Here is a 19296-nt window from a genome sequence, read left to right as displayed (position 1 = left end):
TTCCCAACTTACCTCTCGAAGTGGTAGTCGCACCCAGAAGAGCTTCGTCCCCAAGCCTGCAGTGTCTCTGCAAACCGGAGGTTCTCCATGGAAAATAGGGCGCTCGATGTTGAAACAGTACCCTGCCAGGTAGGGTGGGCTTCGACGTACCTCCATTAGGTGTCCCCTGTGACGTCGGTGCCCTTTCTTGCGGAAGCTCCCTCCTGTGGTCGCCATCTTCAGATTATTTTTTCCGCCGTTGGGTCTGGATCGTCAACTAAGGAGCTCCAGAACTTTAGAGACAGAATCACTGAAAATACACCAGAAAATAGACTTAGTGACCGGAGCACCAGTCAACCTAGAGGGATAACGAAGTAGGAAAAGAACCAATCCTTCGACGTGCCACGGCTGATGTGCGCACAGGGGGCACCCTGAGCACTGTGATGGACAAGACACCGTTCACATTTTGGGAGAACTGCCCACACAATTAGGCACATAAGGACCAGCATCCAGTCTGCAATCTCTGCCTTCCGCTCGACCACCGAAGCGAGGACTGCAACACCTGCGCGGTTTCACACCTAAGACTCTTAGAGTGAGAGAGGCAGCGGTTGGCGAAGCATGCCATGCAGGGCAGGGAGCACCTCCATCGTTCCAAGACTTGGGCCTCTCCAGTGATGAAGAGGACATCGCCGAAGGGCCAGATGACTCGACGGACGTCGAGGTTGAAAAGCGGGAAGAGGTAAGAGTCGTCGACCCCTAGAACGTCGATGGACACTGGAAGGAGTGAGTCCAAATCCTCCCAAAAAAGGTACTGCAGTCTAAGTCCACAATGCTAGCAGCTGCACCCAAAGCTAAATAGCCCAGCGGATCCTTGGTGAAGGAGTCCCAGCCGGCGAGAAGCCTGGAAAAGGCAAGGTCATCTGAAGCGTTTCCAGAAAAGGAACACTCAACGTCAAGGCAGGACGCCCAGAAGCAGGGACCATCGTCCTAGCCTACGACCGGGACATTGTCGACGACCGCGAAATGAAGGCCGGAGAATCTCGACGCCGAACAAGCGTCCGAGATGGACAGGAAAAGGAGATGACTCGAGGCTGAAATGGCGAATATCCTCCAGAGAAAGGAGTTGGATGAAAAAATGAACCGGTACATGATTTCAGAGAAACCCGTGCTTGAGATAGAAGCAGAGGGCGATGCGGAGGAGCTCCAGCCGCCGAAGAACAGGTAGAAGACCTGTATTACTTCAGCAAGGAAGAGAAAGAATCGGACCAGGCCTCGACAGAGTCTCGATCTACCGTGGTAGGACCTCGATGCCGAATCGCCAGAAGAGGACATAGAGTCCTACCCTTTGCCGCCAGACAACATTGGAATGTACAACCAAGTCATTAAGAAGGCGGCAGAGACATACAAGGTGACGCTGGGGGAGGAAAAGCCTCAGGCATGTTTCCTCCTGGAAACACTTTTGCCAACACAAACAAGGAGCCAATTCTTGCAAATGCTTCCTAGTGTGCTGGACCAAGGAAGGGAGGCCTTTAAAGAAACAGCCATATGCAGATCGGTCACCCCAAGGTGTGAAAAGAAATACAAACACTCCTCACAGTACCCCATGTACATCAGAGGGTCAGTACCACCTGACTCCATCATAGCAGCCACAACCAGAAAGAGAGCCAACATTCCCACAAATACAGGACCACCTCCTCCCGACAAGGAAAGCAAGAGGATGGACCTCACAGGGAGAAAGATGGAAAGGAGTGCGGCAATACAGTGGCGTATCGTAGACTCTAATGCCCTCATCAATAGGCACGCATATCAACACTGGGAGGAGGTTGGAGAACTTCTCAAACACCTACCAGACCAATACCAGAAGAGGGCCAGCCACCTGGTAGAGGAGGGGAAAAAGATGGCCAACACATGTTGAAATCGGCTCTAGACGTAGCAGAAGCATCAAGTAGACAAATCATGACAGGGGTGACAAAGAGAAGACATGCCTGGCTCCGTATATCCGGTTTCAAGGCAGAAGTCCAAAGTAACATCCTCAGCACACCCTTTAATGGTGAACAACTGTGCGGCAACACAGTCGACGAAAAGTTGAACCAACTGAAAAAGGAAAATGAGACTGCGAGGTCAATGGGAGCCCTGCAATTCGGTGGGTGAGAAGGGGAGTACCTCAAAGAAGACCAGCAGGCAGGGGTAACAACCAACCAGCCACATCTCACCAAGCCTTCAACCAAGGCTTCCAAGGGGGAAACCAGGGTCAGCAGCAGGGACAGCAACAGCAGACATGGCAATACCAACCTAGGGGCCAGTCCTTTTTGTGGGCACACAAGCGGACGAGGTAGCACACCCAGACGAGGCCAACAGCCTTACTCCAAGTGACTTCACAAAAATGTCAACACACATCTAGACAACAGCGACAACAGCGTGTCATATCTCAAAACAACCAAAAAACTGTCAGATCCTCCAACATGCAACATCAGTAGGAGGCAGAATAAGACTTCCTCCAGGAGTGGAGGGAGATGACCACAGACAAGTGGATACTAAACATCATAAAGCACAGCTATTTTATAGAACTACAAGGACAACCCCCACACAGAAAACCAAAAGAAAAGATTCACTCAAGAAGAGAACTATCACAATTGTTACAGGAAACAAAGGAACTTCTAGACAAACGAGCCATAGAAAAGGTACCAGCACATCAGACAGGGAAGGGGGTTTAGTCCACTTACTTTCTCGTACCAAAGGTGGACGGGACGTTGCGTCCTATCCTGGACTTAAGGTACCTAAACAAGTACATAAGAATGCAAAAATTCAAAATGACATCTCTACTTCACCAGATACAAGGGGATTACATGACCACAATAGATCTAAAAGGTGCGTACCTGCACATACCATTGAACAGAAAACCCAAACACTAAGGTTTGTGGTAAAGAATATACACTACCAGTTCACAGTGCTAGCCTTCGGTCTAAAATCCGCGCCAAGGGTGTTCACAAAATGCCTGGCAGCAGTGGCGGCACACTTGTGGAGACCGGGAATACACGTATACCCGTATCTCGGTGACTGACTGATAAAGGCAAGCTCATACGACGCCTGTAAAGAAAACACTCCGACAACGATACAAACACTGTTGAGATTGGGTTTCTCCATCCACTGGGGAAAATCCTCCTCAGAACCAGAGCAGGTGAAAGTCTACTTGGGAGCAGAGATCAACAACTTACAGGGCAAGGTGATCCCAAGCACAAAGAGGACCTTGGCAAACCTGAAGGAGACACAGAATTACTGCAAGGGGCAAGCTCAGACTGTGAGGACGGTGGGGAGAATGATGGGCATGATGGTGTCTTGCATACATTTAATCCCCAATATCCGACTGCATATGAGACCGTTCCAGGAATGGCTTCAACAGCAATGGTCACAGGCTACAGGGAGCTGGGAGGACCTCGTGATTGTCACGCAAACAATACATCAAGAGATGGCGTGGTGGAACAAAAGAAACTTAACACAGGGAAAATCATTCACACAACCAGCTCCAACAGTGACCATCACTACAGACGCATCCCAGCTGGGTTGGGAAGCGCACATGAACAACCTCAGTGAGAGGATTGTGGAAGCCCCAAGACACAGTCAAACACATCAACTATCTAGAGCTAAAGACAGTCTTCCTAGCGTAATAGGCCTTTCAGGAGCACCTATAAGGAAGGAGTGTTGATTCAAACAGACAAGACCACAACAATGTTCTACATAAACAAGCAAGGGGGTACTCACTCAGTGATCCTGTCATCCCTAGCACTGGACATTTGGAAATGGGCTATCCCGAAGCAAATAGACCTACTAACAATACACCTTCTAGGAAAGGACAATGTGGAAGCGAGCAGACTGTCGTCAGCACCTCACGAATGGGAGATCAACTTCCAGGAGTTACAGAAAGTATTCATCAAATGTGGGACACCGCAAATAGACCTGTTTGCAACACCCCAAAATGACAAATGCCAACACTTCACATCGAGACAAACGTGCAGTCAATCCCTAGGGAATGCCCTATGGATAAGTTGGTCAGGGACATTTGCCTATGCTTTTCCACCGATACAACTGCTACACAGGGTACTGAACAAGTGCAGAACCAGCAACATGACGCTGATTCTAATCGCACCACAGTGGGCCAGACAGACCTGGTTCTCACAAATAATGGAGATGGCGCAGGGCCCAGCTCACAAGTTCACAAACGGAAAAGATCTGCTAAGCATACAAAACAGAAAGGTGTTGCACCCAGAGCCTGAGAGCCTCAACCTAGCGGCATGGCTCCTAAAGACTTAAAGTTCACACACCTCAAACAGCCAGAGAGCACTAGAGCAGTATTGTGGGAGGCACGAAGACCGACCACAAGAAAATGCCACACAGCCAAATGTAAGAGATTCTCGCAATGGTGCGCCAAGGAGGAACCCCCCTCTAAGAGGGTACCACCTCCAACATTGAACCTCAACGTGGTACTGGCGCAACTAATTAAGGCGCCGTTCGAAACCATGCACAAGGCCAGACTCCATATGCTCACGCTGAAAACAGCATTTCTAGTGGCGATCACTTCACTTCGAAGGGTAAGCGAGCTGCAAGCATTCGCATTACAAGAACCCTACTTACAAATACACAGTGACAAGGTTGTAATGCAAACTGACCCACACTTCTTACCAAAGGTGGTTTCAAGGTTCCACATCAATCAATTTATCTAAATTCCAAGTTTCTTCCAAAAGCCTACAACAAGCGCAGAGAGGGCATTACACACACTGGACGTCAGAAGGGCAGTAATGCATAACGTAGAACGGACAAAGGAGTGCAGGAAGACAAAACAGTTTTTTGTCTCCTTCGCCACCAGTTTTCTGGACAGACCAGTAACCAAAAACACTATTACAAGGTGGATTGCACAAACGATACAATACTGCCACAAGCAAGCGGGACAGGAATTGCATGGCACAACGCAGGCTCACTCAACAAGGAAGAAGGGAGCCACCATGGCGTTCCTAGCAAACACACCTATTCAGGGCATCTGCCAAGCAGCAACGTTGGGCCTCTGTGCACACTTTCACTAAACATTACTGTGTGTATATTCAAATGAATAAGGAAGCTCAAGTAGGACAGGTCTTACAACACATATTCAGGAATCCGACCTCCTCTTCCACCCAGCCACCACTGACCTAGCAAACCGCTACAAAGTCTATGCACAACATAGTGAATCCAGAAAGATTCACGCTGCAAAACGAATAGTTTCTTACCTGTCGGTGTAGTTTTGCAGCTTGAAGACTTTCTGGATTTACTAGCGATCCCACCCTCCTCCGCCAGAAGGAGCCAAGAGGAATGGGTTTCATAGACAAACCAAAACGATCTAACAGAAAAAAGAATCCGAAGATGGCGACCACAGGAGGGAGCTTCCTCAGGAAGCGCACCGACGTCACAGGGGACACCAAATAGTGGTACGTCGATACCCACCCTACCTGGGCCAAAAAAAGGGAAAATACGACCATTTCGGACCCAACCACAAGATGGCAGAATAATGCACAGCATAGTGAATCCAGAAAGTCTTCAAGCTGCAAAACTACACCGACAGGTAAACTATTCGATTTAGTAGGACTGACTGTTCGACATCTATGCTGTTTTCATTAAAAAAAATTGAATAATTTATAAAAGGTCTCTTCAAAGCTTTTCCACCTCTTTGATATCCTCCAGTTCCATGGGAATTTAATAAAGTCCTAAATTTGCAGATGATACCTCCTTCTGATCCGAAACGTAGAGCGGACTTGAAATTTGTTTCATGGAAGACCGCACTACTCTGGTCTCCAACATCCTCTAGGAGAGTGGGAGAGATTCCGGCGTTCACCGGTAGAGAACCTTTTCTCCAGTTCACTAACGACAAAGTGACGCTCGGACCCAACCCTAAATTCATTCCTATGGTGAATGCTGACTTGATCTGAATGAGCCTGACATTCTTAATCCTTCTTTCCCAATCCTTACTCACCAGCAGAAAGATTATTACATTTGTTAGATTTGCGCAGGTGTCTCAAATTCTATGTGGACAAGACAAAGGACATGCGCACATCAGCTATTTGTAGCATTTGCTCAACCACGAAGAGGTCAAGCCTTGTCCAAACGGGATAGCTTGTTGGTTCTTAGCCTGTATTGCATACTGTCATGCCAAGGCCAGGTGTCTTCTTCAGGGAAGAGTGATGGTGCATTCCACCAAGGGCATGGCTTCAACTGAAGCACTCCATGCTGGGGTGCCCTTGAAAGAAATCTTCCAGGCAGCCATCTGGAAGAGCACACAAGTTCTTGAAGAATTACCGCCTAGATGTGGACGGAGAGGCTGACTCAGCAGTGGGCCAGGCAGTCCTGAGAAACCAGGTTTTTTTTACAGGTTAGCCTGGTTCCTGCTTTGTTCTGTTCGATTATGTGTACTGCTTGCTATTCTGATTCAGGTATGTGAATATATAAAAGATTCAATGTTGGAGAAAAAATTACTTACCTTTAACTCCAGTTCTCCAACATTGGTATCTTTTATAATTTCACATACGACTCATTATATTCTATTTTCACAAACTTGCGCTTTGAAATCTGAGCTATGTTTGTCTCTAGGGGAGCGTAGGAGTGCATAAGCTTCCACCTCATTTGCTGAAGTTTGGGTTCTTTCAGATGAGGTGGATGTGTTACTAAACATACTATGTTGTTTAAGGCCTATGGCCACTTTTAATTATACTGTCTGTTTTATATTTTTACGCTGTATACTGCTATTTTAATGTACTGGGGATTTAAAGACCGATGGCAGGGAATGATTCAAGCATGTGAATATATAAAAGATATCAATGTTGGAGAACTTGAGTTACAGGTAAGTAAATATTTCTTGTTCAATTGCCTTTCTTTAAATGTAATACTTTAATTGACCTTGGAAGTAATTGCAGTACAAGTATTTTAATCCGCTATGTCTGAGCCTCTTGTTACAGTATTTTTAGTTTTCTTCCTGCTCTAGATAAAGGCTAATAGGCTGAGGACTAATAGGATTGTTGTCTTTAGAAAATATTGGGTGGTTTTGTTTGGTAGTTTATTGGTGTAATAATCGATGTGGGTCTTTTGAAGATGCAAGTGTGCATTTGATATGGAGACTGTTATCAGTGATACAGGTTAGTATATTGTCTTTTTAAAGTGGTTTCTAGCATGTTCTTGGTTGTATAGTTAAGTGTGCGTTTCGAGGTATGCATGTCAGGCTTTTGCTACATTATATGTAATGAATTGAAGATTGTTTCAAATCTGAATCTGTCTTTCTTTTCTAGCCTGCCTATGTGCTCCAGATCTTCCCACCTTGTGAATTCTCTGAAAGTCATCTATCCCGCCTGGCCCCAGACTTACTCTCCAGCGTTTCTAATATATCACCTCATCTTATGATTGTGATTGCATCAGTGTGAACAGATTGGGCACAAATGACTGTCGGAGGGCCCTGCAGCAAAAACGAATATTGTAAAGAAATGGACACAAATAAGAAAATGCTGCCAGACTACATCAGCCTTGTGCTCTAGGGGGCACTAATGACACTTTGGCTGTGTAGGGCTAGTGGTGCTGCTACCCTGTATGTTTACATATTGCATTTTGCTCTTCAGCGATGGATACACTCATCAGGCGGTCGTGTATAGGGTTTCCACATACTGCTTTTGGGACATAAAAGGACAGCGATGTGTGTGTGTGTATAAGCTTTTTTTGTTGAAAAGAAAGAACCTGAACTGCCTTTGCACTAAATTAGTGACTCTTGGACCTTTGTACAGATTTTTTTATTTTTAAAGAAAGACATGCAGTGTGACGTTCTGGAATGTCCTGAGTTGATGAGTTTTTGTGGTTTTCATTTTTGCGAGCTAAAGCCAGGAACAGTGTCGACTTCTTGTTGATATTCAGCGATTATAAACCCATGGGTCAAGAATCATTTCACACATCTTTTCTCCTGGATCTAGGTGAATCTCTTTCCTCTTGTTTTTGATATCCAGACATCTACTGCTGAAGGGTGTCTGTTGCTTTGGGATGTAAAGTTTACAGTGAAAAAGAAATCAGTTGGGAAAGGGGGTGGCCTAGTTTCCTTTCCTATTGGGTTTATGCAGAACTGTTTGTGTGTGTGTGTGTGTGTGTATATATATAAATATATATATAATATATATAAATATATAATACTGACTTTGAAGCGATCCGACCCCTACAACATGTTTTTTTTATCTGTGCCAAAAATGTGTTTTCAGAGAAGAGGCTTATTTTCATACTCAGACTTTGCATTGTCACTCATTTGTAAGTGTTTCATCAAGACATTGCCTTTCTTTTTTCAAGCCACACGTGTTATACACGTCTAACAAATCCTCTTAAATCTTCCCTATCATTCTTCAAGACCTTAATTTATGCCCCCTCCCACACCCACCCCCACCATCCCCCCCATGGCTATGTCTGTTTGATTCCAAACTATATTTAAAAAAAAGAACAGTGAAGCAATTGGGCAAAAGCTGAATGTGCTTCCCTCAACTGTGTGGGAAGGAGGAATCAATGAGTTTGTGTTTTTGAACCTTGTGTTCAACTTGGAGCCGAATCTTGCTGATCTAAATCTCCTGCAGTACCTACTCTCCTTTTGTATATATTGTTTTTTTTAAGGTAGGAGCGTCGTGAATCTTGTACAAAAAAAGAATTTATCTGCATTTGAACTTGAAACCATGTTTCCGTTTTTATGATGTAAATATTTGTACAGTTCCAATCTAATGGTTCTTTCATGGGTAATGTTGAAGGCACTTATAATTTTGATACACAGAATAAACTACGACAAAAATCAAACAGTGACCTAAGAGACTGGTTTAATTTATTTTATTGATTTGCATAGGCTTGAAGTAGATAACTGGCGTGGGGACCTAGTGTTTTGGATATTTAATCTTGTAATCCGCATCATTGATGTTGCAGATGGTATTTCACACTTGCTTCCAGGGGAGTTTATCTAGGTATCAGTCAATTTTTTGAAAGGTCTGAATTGATTTTAGAGCAACAAAGCAATTATTTTTATATGTATTTCATTAAATGTAGGTGGACCGTTGTAAGAAAGTGGCTCTGTATATACTGCACCAAAGTAAGGTACAGAGTCCAGCAGTCACCAGAGGTTTGGCAGAGGTTAAAGTTGGATATAACCTTACTCTAAAGTGGTAGCTTGGTCGAGCAGTAAGGCAGTATCCAAGAACAGTGTAAAGCATTTGATGTACACGCTCAGTCAGCAAATGGTCTCACAAACACTCGACCTGAACTCTAGGCCAATTGTTTTGTATATAAAAATATATTGTTTTATTTTAGAACCACAGGTTGGTATAAAAATACTTTCTCAGAATGAGATGCTACAGTTGAATACTTTCAATGAGCAATAGACTTTTGACTGCAATAGATACAGGGGTTGCAATATGCAACACAAACTTAACACAATTATAACATTGAGCTCAACAGGAATTTTTAGCAAACTGCAATAACATTTACTTTACAAACGTTTTTCTTACTCTTGGCTGGATCCTGGATTCAACCCTGGTGCATCGCCTGAAAACTGTTGAAGGAAATAGTTTTTGTTATACAAGAGACTTTTAAGGAATATTTGTATGTCTCTTAGAAGAATTTCTGGTAATAACCAGGCAATGTTATCCTATGAAGGAAAATCAGGTTATCTGAAAATCAGTTTTAATCACTTTTTCTGGTCAGTGCTGGGTACCTAAATCCAGCACTGGGATCTCTCCTGATAACAGGTGAGGAATTTCGTTTTTGTTGATCAGAGGATTTTTAGTGGATATTTTAAAGTTTGAAAACTCGACACTTAAAAGAATTTCCAAGTGAAAACCAGTCAGTGTTATCCTATGGAGAAAATGTAGGTTATCGGCTTCCAGGTAAGTACTTGACTGGCAGAGTTAAGGTTCGGGGGGGGGGGGGCGGTCTCCAGGTTCGGGTTGGTACTGTAGTTATCCACTCAGCGGCACAGGGGCAGCCGGGTGCAGAGTAGGCCCAGTGTTAGCCTATGGCGAGTAGGGGGCCTTTGGTTGGTGGCTGCTAGCAGGCAAGCCACTCGGCTGTGGGGGCGAAGCTCCTGGTCACTTACTCAGGGCAAGTGGGGAAGTCGAACAGAACGGTTGTTGCACTCCTTTAAGGACTCCAGGGCTACGGCCCCGTGCCAGCAAACTTCTGCCTAGCGCTCTTTTCGTGGCCACGGAAGGGGTGCCCCTACACGTCCTGCCAGCCACGGGCCGCAGACTAACATTAAGTGCAGCGGCGGGCGGCGTTACCATTGTGGCGGTAACAGGGGACAACGGCGCAGCCAGTCCACATCTACTCCCGCAGCATCCGCCTCAAAGCCTTCCTAGTCAGAGCTTTCAGGCCCATTTGACGCCTGTGGGGGGCAGGGTTCACGATCCCCTCCTCCACTGGCGCTCCATCACATCGGACAGGTGGGTGCTGCAAATTGTCTGGAGGGGCTACTCCCTCCCCTTCGAAGCGACCCCTCCAGCCATGCCTCTGCAGCACCACCGCGTGTCGGGGGATCACTTGCAACTTCTGCAAGAGGAAGTTACGACCCTCTTGGCCAAGGGGGCCTTCAAGTGCGTTCCGACGCCATAAGTAGGGTGTGGTTGTTACTCTCACTACTTTCTGGTTCCCAAGAAGGGCAAAGGGGACCTACACCCTTTCTTGGACCTGCGGAATGTCAACGCCTTTCTTCGGAAGGAGAAGTTCAAGATGCTGACTGTGGCTCAGGTCTTAGCTGCCCTAGACCCGGGAGACTGGATGGTAGCGTTGGACCTGCAGGACGCCGATTTCCACATCCCCGTCCTGCCGGCCCGCCGGCGCTACCTGCGGGTCATGGTAGGCCACGAGCACTTTCAGTTTACCTTGCTCCCCTTCGGCCTTACCAGCGCCCCACGGGTGTTCACGAAAGTGATGGTGGTGGTCGCAGCTCATCTGCGCAGGTTAGGGGTTTCAGTCTTCCCCTACCTCGACGACTGGTTGTTGAAGGCGGGCTCGCCCCAGACAGTCGTCAGCCACCTCCAGACTACGGCCGACCTCCTGCTGGGGTTCTCCATCAATGTGCCGAAGTCGCACCTGTGTCCCTATCAGAAGCTCCTCTTCATAGGAGCGGTTCTCGACTAGGCGCAGTTTCGGGTTTATCCTTTCGAATGGCGGGTTCGGGATATTCAGGCTCTGATTCAGATCTTTCAACCGTTATCCAGAGTCTCGGTCAGGTTGACGCTGTGGCTTCTGGGGCTGATGGCCTCCTGCATCCTTCTGGTGCATCACGCCAGGTGGTGGATGCGGGCTCTGCAGTGGGACCTGAAGTTTCAGTGGGCCCAGCATCAGGGCAACTTGTCCGACCATGTCTTGATGTCGGAGGGCACTGCAAGACAGTTGCAGTGGTGGCTCACGGACTGCGATTGGGTCAGCGGCAGATCCCTCTTCCTACCCCAACCGGAGCACGTAGTTGTGACGGACGCATCCCTCCAGCGCTGGGGGGCCAGATGGGAGAGGTGGAGATGTGAGGCCTCTGGTCTCCGGCGGAGTCCCGGCTCCACATCAACCTTCTGGAGCTGCGGGCGATCCGGCTTGCACTGAAGGCATCCCTCCCCTCTGTCCGGGGGAGTGTAGTGCAGGTGTTCACGGACAACACCACCGCATGTGGTACTCCCAACAAACAGGGCGGGGTGGGGTCGTGGACCCTATGCCGGGAGGCTCTGCGCCTCTGGCAGTGGCTGGAACATCAGGGCGTGATCTTGGTGGTTCAACACCTGGCAGGTTCCCTGAACGCCAGGGCGGACGAACTCAGCCGTCTGTGCATAATGGATCACGAATGGCGTCTGAACTCAGACGTGGCACTCTTTCAGCAGTGTGGAGAGCCTTGGTTAGATCTATTCGCCACAGAAGAGAACGTGCAATGTCATCAGTTCTGCGTGTTGGAATTTCCAAGGCGGCACTTGCTCGGAGACGCTTTTAGTCACGAGTGGAGTTGCGGTCTGTTGTACGCCTTTCCGCCTATACCACTTCTGCCCAGAGTGCTGAAGATCAGACACGACTGGGCACGAAGATACTGGTATCCCAAGCTACTCGGCATGTCAGTCGATCCCCGGATTCATCTGCCTCTTCAGGAGGACCTTCACGCAGCAGCAGGGGACGGTCCTCCACCTGAACCTGTCCAGCCTCCACCTCCACCTCCATGCGTGGAGATTGAGCGGTGACAGTTGAAGCCATTTGACTTGCCTCCTGAAGTCTGTGATGTTATTCTGGCAGCCAGGCGTCCCTCCACAAAATCGGTATACGCCTGCAGGTGGAACAAATTTGTGGCATGGTGCACAGCAAAGGCTGTGGATCCACTCTCTGCCCCTCTTTCTGAGGTTCTCCTCTTTCTTCTTTCTCTTGCCCAGCAGGGCTCTGCTCTGGGCTTTATCAAGGGCTACCTCTCTGCCATTTCCGCCTTTTTAAGGCTCCCTGATCAGCCCTCCTTGTTCAAGTCACTAGTTGCAAATAGGTTCTTGTAGGGCATCACTCATATGTTCCCCCCTGTTCCTTTCGTGATGCCTCAGTGGGACTTGAAACGTGTTTTGACTTATCTGATGTGCGCTCCCTTCGAGCCACTTCATAACTGTCCTCTTCGTCGTCTTACCCTTAAGACTGCATTCCTGGTTGCCCTCACCTCTGCCAGGAGAGTGAGTGAGCTCGAAGCCCTTTCTTCACAACCTCCTTCCCTTTCTGTCCATCCGGACAAAGTTGTGTTGCGGACTCGACCCTCTTTCCTGCCCAAGGTAGTCACAGCCTTCCACCTCGAGCAGTCCATCACCTTGCCCACCTTCTTTCCACCTCCGCATCCCTCGAAAGAGGAAGAGAGGCTCCACCGTCTGGACCCAAAAGGTGCGCTCTCATACTATCTGGATCGCACACGCCAGTTCCAGGTGGATGACCAACTTTGTTGGTTACGTGGGCGCTAAGAAGGGACGGGCGGTGCACAAACAGACCATTTCCCGATGGGTCATCTTGTGCATCAAGGCTTGTTGTTCACTATCTAAAAAGGAGCTTCTTGTGGGGCTACGTGCCCATACCTTCGGGCCATGGTGGCTACTACTGCCCTGGGTCAGGGAGTCCCCTTACTGGACATCTGTCAGGTAGTGAAGTGGGCCTCGCTGCACACGTTCGCAAGACACTACTGCCTGGACAGCCAAGTCCGGAGAGATGGCTTTTTCGGGGCCGTTCAGTTCTCCATGACTTTTTGGTGTGATCATTGGTTCGCAAACCCACCATTGAGGTTGGTATTGCTGGGGTATCTATTCTAAGGTAAGGAATCTAATACTAACCTATTTCTTTCAGATGCACAAGTTACTTACCTTTAATAACGATATATCTGTAAGAAACAGTAGTTAGTATTAGATTCCTTACTGCCCCACCCATCCTCCCGTTCTGCGAACCGATATCTAGGGTTAAGGTCATCCCCTTTCAGGGCCCTAGTTTCATGGCACCAGTGTTGGTTCTATCATGGCTCTGCGTTTCTGGCGCGGAAAAGCTGTGTATAAGAACTGACGGCAGCGTGCGACGTCTAAGTACTCCGGCGACGACATCCCGACCACGGACGCGGAGTCGCAGACTACGCCTACCGACGCGCAGGGGTACTGCTACGCAAATATTTCCGGATCCAGACTGACGCCTGGGGTTATTCTAAGGTAAGGAATCTAATACGAACTACTGTTTCTTACAGATATATATTGTAACCGAAGGTAAGTATCTTGTGCATCTTTTACATTTGAAAAAATAAAGACACAAGTCATAATATACATGATATATATTGAAACACGCAACCTTTATTTTCAAAGGTAAAAAGGCAAGATCATAGAGGCAGATTACCCTAGAAAGGCTGCATAGAAAACAATTGGAAAATTGGCGCCGTGCATTTAAGACCTCCAGGAACCCCCAGGATCCCATCATGCACCACAGGTGACAGGTCAGTTCTTTTTTCCGGCTCATTCTGTGAGGATCCTGGAGCATTGAGCTCCCCAGTTAGTGATTTTTTTAATCACTTTTTTTTCTGGTTTAAAGTGAACATTTTTAGTTTCACTTGACGTCTCTAATACTTAGCTTACTAATACTATTTTTTCTGACTTTTGGCAATTTTTTCCTGTAAAAATGCCTGCCTTATTTAATAAGTGCCCGGCCTGTGGAAAAAAGATGGCTAAGTCAGACCCTCACGCAGTCTGTATTGCTTGTCTACCTTCATCTTACAAGCCAGACCAGTGTTACCACTGCAGCAAGTTTTCAAAAAGAACCCTTAGGGAAAGGCACTCCATGCAGGAGAGAGGAAAAGAAACAGCAAGTGGGCGAGAAGAACATCCCTAGAGGAAGCCCTTCTCAACCAAGGTTGGAGCGCAAAGAAAAAGGTTAGAAAAGGAGACATCGGTCTCGTACACAGTCGAGGGACAGATTGACATTTAAAATACCTTTGTGCTCCGAGTCGGCGTTGAAATAGACGTTGAGACGTCCTTCGCTGTCGGAACATCTGACTACAGGTGAGAAGACCCATAAGACAAAGTCGACACCAACGCTTAGGCGGTCCAAGTCTGGCTCGCCTACAACTTCAAGAGGCCGGGGCTCAATGTCGACACATCAATGTCGAAGCCTGCCACCGAGAGGGACCGTGGCGACGTCTAGATCACCGCCGACGTCAAGAGGTCCAATTGCATAGACGTTGAGCCGAACACCGAGGGCTTCGACGCTGGTGAGACATAGGTATTAGACGTCGAGGCGCATGACGTCAACACATCTGTCGCCGAGGAGGTCGACGTCGAGGAGGACGCCGTCGAGATCTTAAACGCCCTTTGTGTCTAGAAGATCGTAATCTAGGTCGACGTCGAGATCACACTCAACTCATGGGTCTCCGCCTGCAAAGAGACATTGGGCAACGTCGAGAGACCACTCAACGCAGGATGCCCAGGGGGTGACGTCAAGGAGTGCCTCTTTGTCCCCAGGACTTCAGATAGTGCAAGTCACTCCTGAACCCTCACCAGTACCATCTCCAGCCCCTCCAACTAATATCTCCCGAGATGGCTAGGGGACATAAGAGAGTGGAAGATCCATAGGATTACAAGGCTGCCACATTCCCCTACAAGATCCAGATCGCCTATAATTCAGTCAGTACACTCATCTGAAAGACACGAGCGACATGCCACTCCACAAAGGTCCCCATCTTTAAGAAGGCGCTATTCACGTTGTCCTAGGAGTCGGGCATCCAGATCTCGACACTGCTCTTCTAGAAGACGTAGCCATAGATCTTCTTCTTGGTCTTCAGACACCTAGGCTGATTGTTCTCCTACTCTTTCTTCCTCTCCTCAGAGTAGAATACCGCCCATTGATGATATCTTGACCTTCAATGAGTTTCTCTGTCGAGGGGCTGCACACTTCAGATTGAAATGCCTGTTTCCACCACCAAGACATCAGTCCTCTTTGAAACACTACACCAAAGGTCTTCCACTAGAACATTGCTTCCCCTAGTGCCTGGCTTGCTGGAGCCTGCTCTGCAAAAAGTCCTTACTCCAGCATCGGTGGGGGCTGCCCCATCTCGGATCACTAAAAAGTATAAGGCTCCTGAGAACGACCCCCTCTTTCTGAGGGCTGGCCCTCCACCCGACTCTGTTATTGTTTCAGCGGCACGGAAAAATCAGACGGGGGCAGCATCATCTGCGGTACCCCCAGATAGAGACAGTAAGGCCATGGATTCTGTCAGCAAGAGAATGTGCACTTCCTCAGCCTCTTACATGAAGGTAGCCAGTTCCTCAGCCTTACTGGGACAGTATGACCGTTCTTTGTGGGACTCTTTCACGCTTCACTGAAGCTCCCAAAAGAAGATAAGCAAGATTTCCTGGAAATCCTGCATGAAGGTGGCTTGGTAGCCAATCAAGTTAGAGTGTCCGTTTCTACCTGGAAGAGTGGACCAAAATCACACTAGACAAGTGGGTGCTGAATATTGTGAGGAATGGGTATTCCATCAGGTTCAAGTCCCCTCCACCTTCTATTCCTCCTCAAAAGAATGTCATCCATCGCATAAATATTCTGAGAGAAGAGGTGTCCGCTCTACTCCTAAAGGAGGCCATTGAGGAGGTCCCATGGCAACAACGTTGGCAGGGGATCTACTCCTGATGTTTTTTGGTCCCAAAGAAAGGTCCAAACAAGGAGTTCAGGCCTATACTAGATCTCAGGCGTCTCAACAAGTTCATTCTAAGAGAGAGGTTCAGAATGCTGGCATTACATCAAATAATCCTGCATCTACATCAAGGGGACTGGATGTGTTCCATAGATCTTCAAGATGCCTATTTCCACACCCCAATCTCTCCAAAGCATCAGAAGTTCCTACGGTTTCGCATCCAGTCAGACCACTTCCAGTTCACTGTCCTGCACTTCGGTCTGAAGTCGGCTCCTCGCACATTCTCAAAATGCATGGCAGTAGTAGCTGCTTTCTTGAGGAAAAAGCACATGTTCGAGGCATGTGGGCTGCTGAATTCATACCTGTGCATAGATCGCCGCCTAGTGTTGGGTCCGGATGATTGCATGTTGTTGTCCTGGAAGAGTCTTCGAAGTATCACGAGATAGGTGGCTCTTCCCTTGGACTACAGTGCGCATGGGCATCCTCTCCATCCTCAGATTGTTTTTTTCCGCCATTGGGTTCGGATGTACTTTCCTACACTCCCAAGTTCGGAATTCTCTAACTTTCTGTAAAGGCCAAAAAGCCTTCGGTTCCGTCGGTATTGTTTAAGCGCTCAGTATCGAGACACTTCGGAAACATCTATTGCACTCCGGTCGTCGAATCGGGCCGTGAGGCCTTCTCGACACCACGTGGACCGACTGTCGATGGAACGAAATCCAATTAAATGCTGCCCGCAGTGCAACTCGAAGTTCCCGCACACTGATAAGCATCCCGTGTGCAACAAATGCTTATCTCCGGATCACAAGGAAGATCGTTGCCTAGCTTGTGCCCAGTTCCTGTCGAAAAAGACTATCCGAAATCGACGGGCGGCGAGGCACGAAATGCAGAGGTCGGAGCCAGAACCAGACAACATCTTTGACGATGAGGAAGAACTAGGTAGCGCCGAAGAATCGGATCAAGACGAACAACAATGTTCGGAGCACGACTCCGAACATTACTTCGAAGAGGACGAAGAAATCGTCGAATTCGAGGAATATGATCAAGATGACATCGTAGCGGTTGAAGATGACTCATAACGACGAGGGGCGAACCGTGAGTACACCGCCCCATATAGACACTACACCAATATCAGAGACTCTGGTCAGGGCATCGCCAGTGGGCCTTAGCCAAGATCTACACTTTCGTTCTACAGCCCTGCAGTACCGCCCGGCTAAGAGCATATTCGAAAAGTTCTCTGAGACAAGCCATACGGCGCCGGTTCCGTTGAAACCTAAACTTGTCGACAACACCGTCTTCGGACCTAATGTAATCGATCCAAAAGTAGTTAAACAAAAGGTCCTCGAGCCGAAGGCCGTAGTCCCAACACAACCTTCGAAGCCAAAGACCGTCGAGTCGACATCGAAGAACACATCTGTTGAGTCGAGCTCGAACCAAGAGCCGTCGAGTCCACCTGGCGGCCCAGACACGTCGATCCGACGACAAAGCCAAAGCACGTCGAATCGAGCAAACAAGCATCAAATATCGACAAAGGGAAAAACACTGTCGACGAAAGTAAAAGGCCGACGCCCAGACTAACGTCGAACCGTAAGTGAAACCTACTGTGGACAAAAACAAATCGGTCGAGCCGAAGCCCCTCAATCCGAAAAAAGGCATAGACCCAAAACCACATACACCTAAAACACCTAAAGAGACTGTCGAACCAAACAAACTGCTCGGTCCGAAAAAGGTGGTAAAGCCAGCTAAGGACATCCAGCCGACAAAAAGTGTTGAGAAACATCAAAAACCCGTCCAACCACCAAAAGCGGTCGAACCAAGTAAACATACAGACCCAAAATCTGGCAAACCAAAAGCTACGGTACCAAAGGCAAAAACTGTGGAGGAAGAGCTTATTCACCCAGACCCCTCCACAGAGGACCAGTCAAAGCTGTACATTGACCCAGCAACTGGCAAAGTAACTGTGTATACAAAAAAGAAAAGGCCTCTGCCAATAGCAGAGTTTCCTAGAATACCACTCAAAAAGAACGGGACTGCGCTACCTCTCCTATCCTTTTTGAACCTATCAATCCAGTCATGCCTACAATCCCATATGATCCGGTATCTCCTGACTACAACCCAGATGAAGATCAGGATGCAGATGTGGGGTTTGGTTATCCACAAAACCCAACTGGAGACCCCAACCAACAGCCATGGGGTGCAGGAGGAGAACCAGATAATGAGGGGACTCTGCCCGTTACAGAACCAGCAGTTTACCCAACTAAGCCATCACCCACTGAAGATACAGTGGCCTTTAATTCTTTACTTTATAGAGCAGCTACCTATCATAACGTAGATATGTACTCTGATGCTATTGAAGAAGACTTTCTCTTTGATACACTCACAACATCTGAGACATGTAAAAACACTCCCCATGTTAAAGGGCGTCTTAAAACATGCACATGACATTTTTAAAGACACTGCTAGGGCACGGGTCATTAACCCTAGAATTGAAAAGAAATATAGGGATACACCTATTGATCCTACATACGTAAAAGGCCAGCTACCCCTGGACTCCCTAGTGGTGTCCAGTGCAGATAAGAGGGCTAACTCCCAGACTACCGGAGAGGCTGCTCCTCCAGACAAAGAGTCCAAAATCTTTGAGGCATCAGGCAAAAGAGTAGCAGCTCAAGCAGCAAACTCTTGGAGAATTGCCATTACACAGGCCCTGCTGGCCAGATACGACAGGGCGCATTATGACAGCCTAGAAGAAATTCTCCAACACCTACCTGACCCTTATAAACAGCAGGCAGATTAACTGGTACAGGGAGGGAAACTCAAAACCAATGCCTCAATTAAATGTGCCCTAGACGCGGCTGATACAGCTGTCAGGTCCATCAATACAAGCGTGGCTTCGCATATCAGGTTTTAAGAATGAGGTCCAATCCACTATTCTCAATCAGCCCATAAACCCAGACTTTTTATTTGGTCCAGCAGTTGACTCAATTCTGGACAAAATGAAAAAGGATGCGGATACAGCGAAGTCTATGGGAGCTCTCCAGTCCCAACAACACCGGGGCTCCTTTCGTCGCTCCAATTATAGAAGAGGAGCCAGAAGTAATACCTCACAGACATCCTCCACCTACAAGACTAACACGCAA

The 19296-nt window shown here is 47.8% G+C and overlaps 1 protein-coding gene across 7 annotated transcripts in view; it reads left to right on the top strand.

Annotated features, from left to right (window-relative positions):
- The window catches only part of SPEN (spen family transcriptional repressor), a 460760-nt gene extending 453199 nt beyond the window's left edge, over positions 1 to 7561 (top strand). For all 7 annotated transcript variants that reach the window (XM_086921690.1, XM_086921689.1, XM_086921687.1 and 4 more), the window contains one exon: positions 7284 to 7561. In XM_086921690.1, the coding sequence (XP_086777816.1) occupies positions 7284 to 7415 (132 nt within the window). In that variant the 3' untranslated portion in view covers positions 7416 to 7561. The remainder of the gene's footprint in view (positions 1 to 7283) is intronic.
- Positions 7562 to 19296: the final 11735 nt, after the last annotated feature.

Source organism: Lissotriton vulgaris, chromosome 5, assembly GCF_964263255.1.
Source record: "Lissotriton vulgaris chromosome 5, aLisVul1.2, whole genome shotgun sequence".
Taxonomy (NCBI): Eukaryota; Metazoa; Chordata; class Amphibia; order Caudata; family Salamandridae; genus Lissotriton; species Lissotriton vulgaris.
This window is presented reverse-complemented; position numbering and strand designations above follow the sequence as displayed.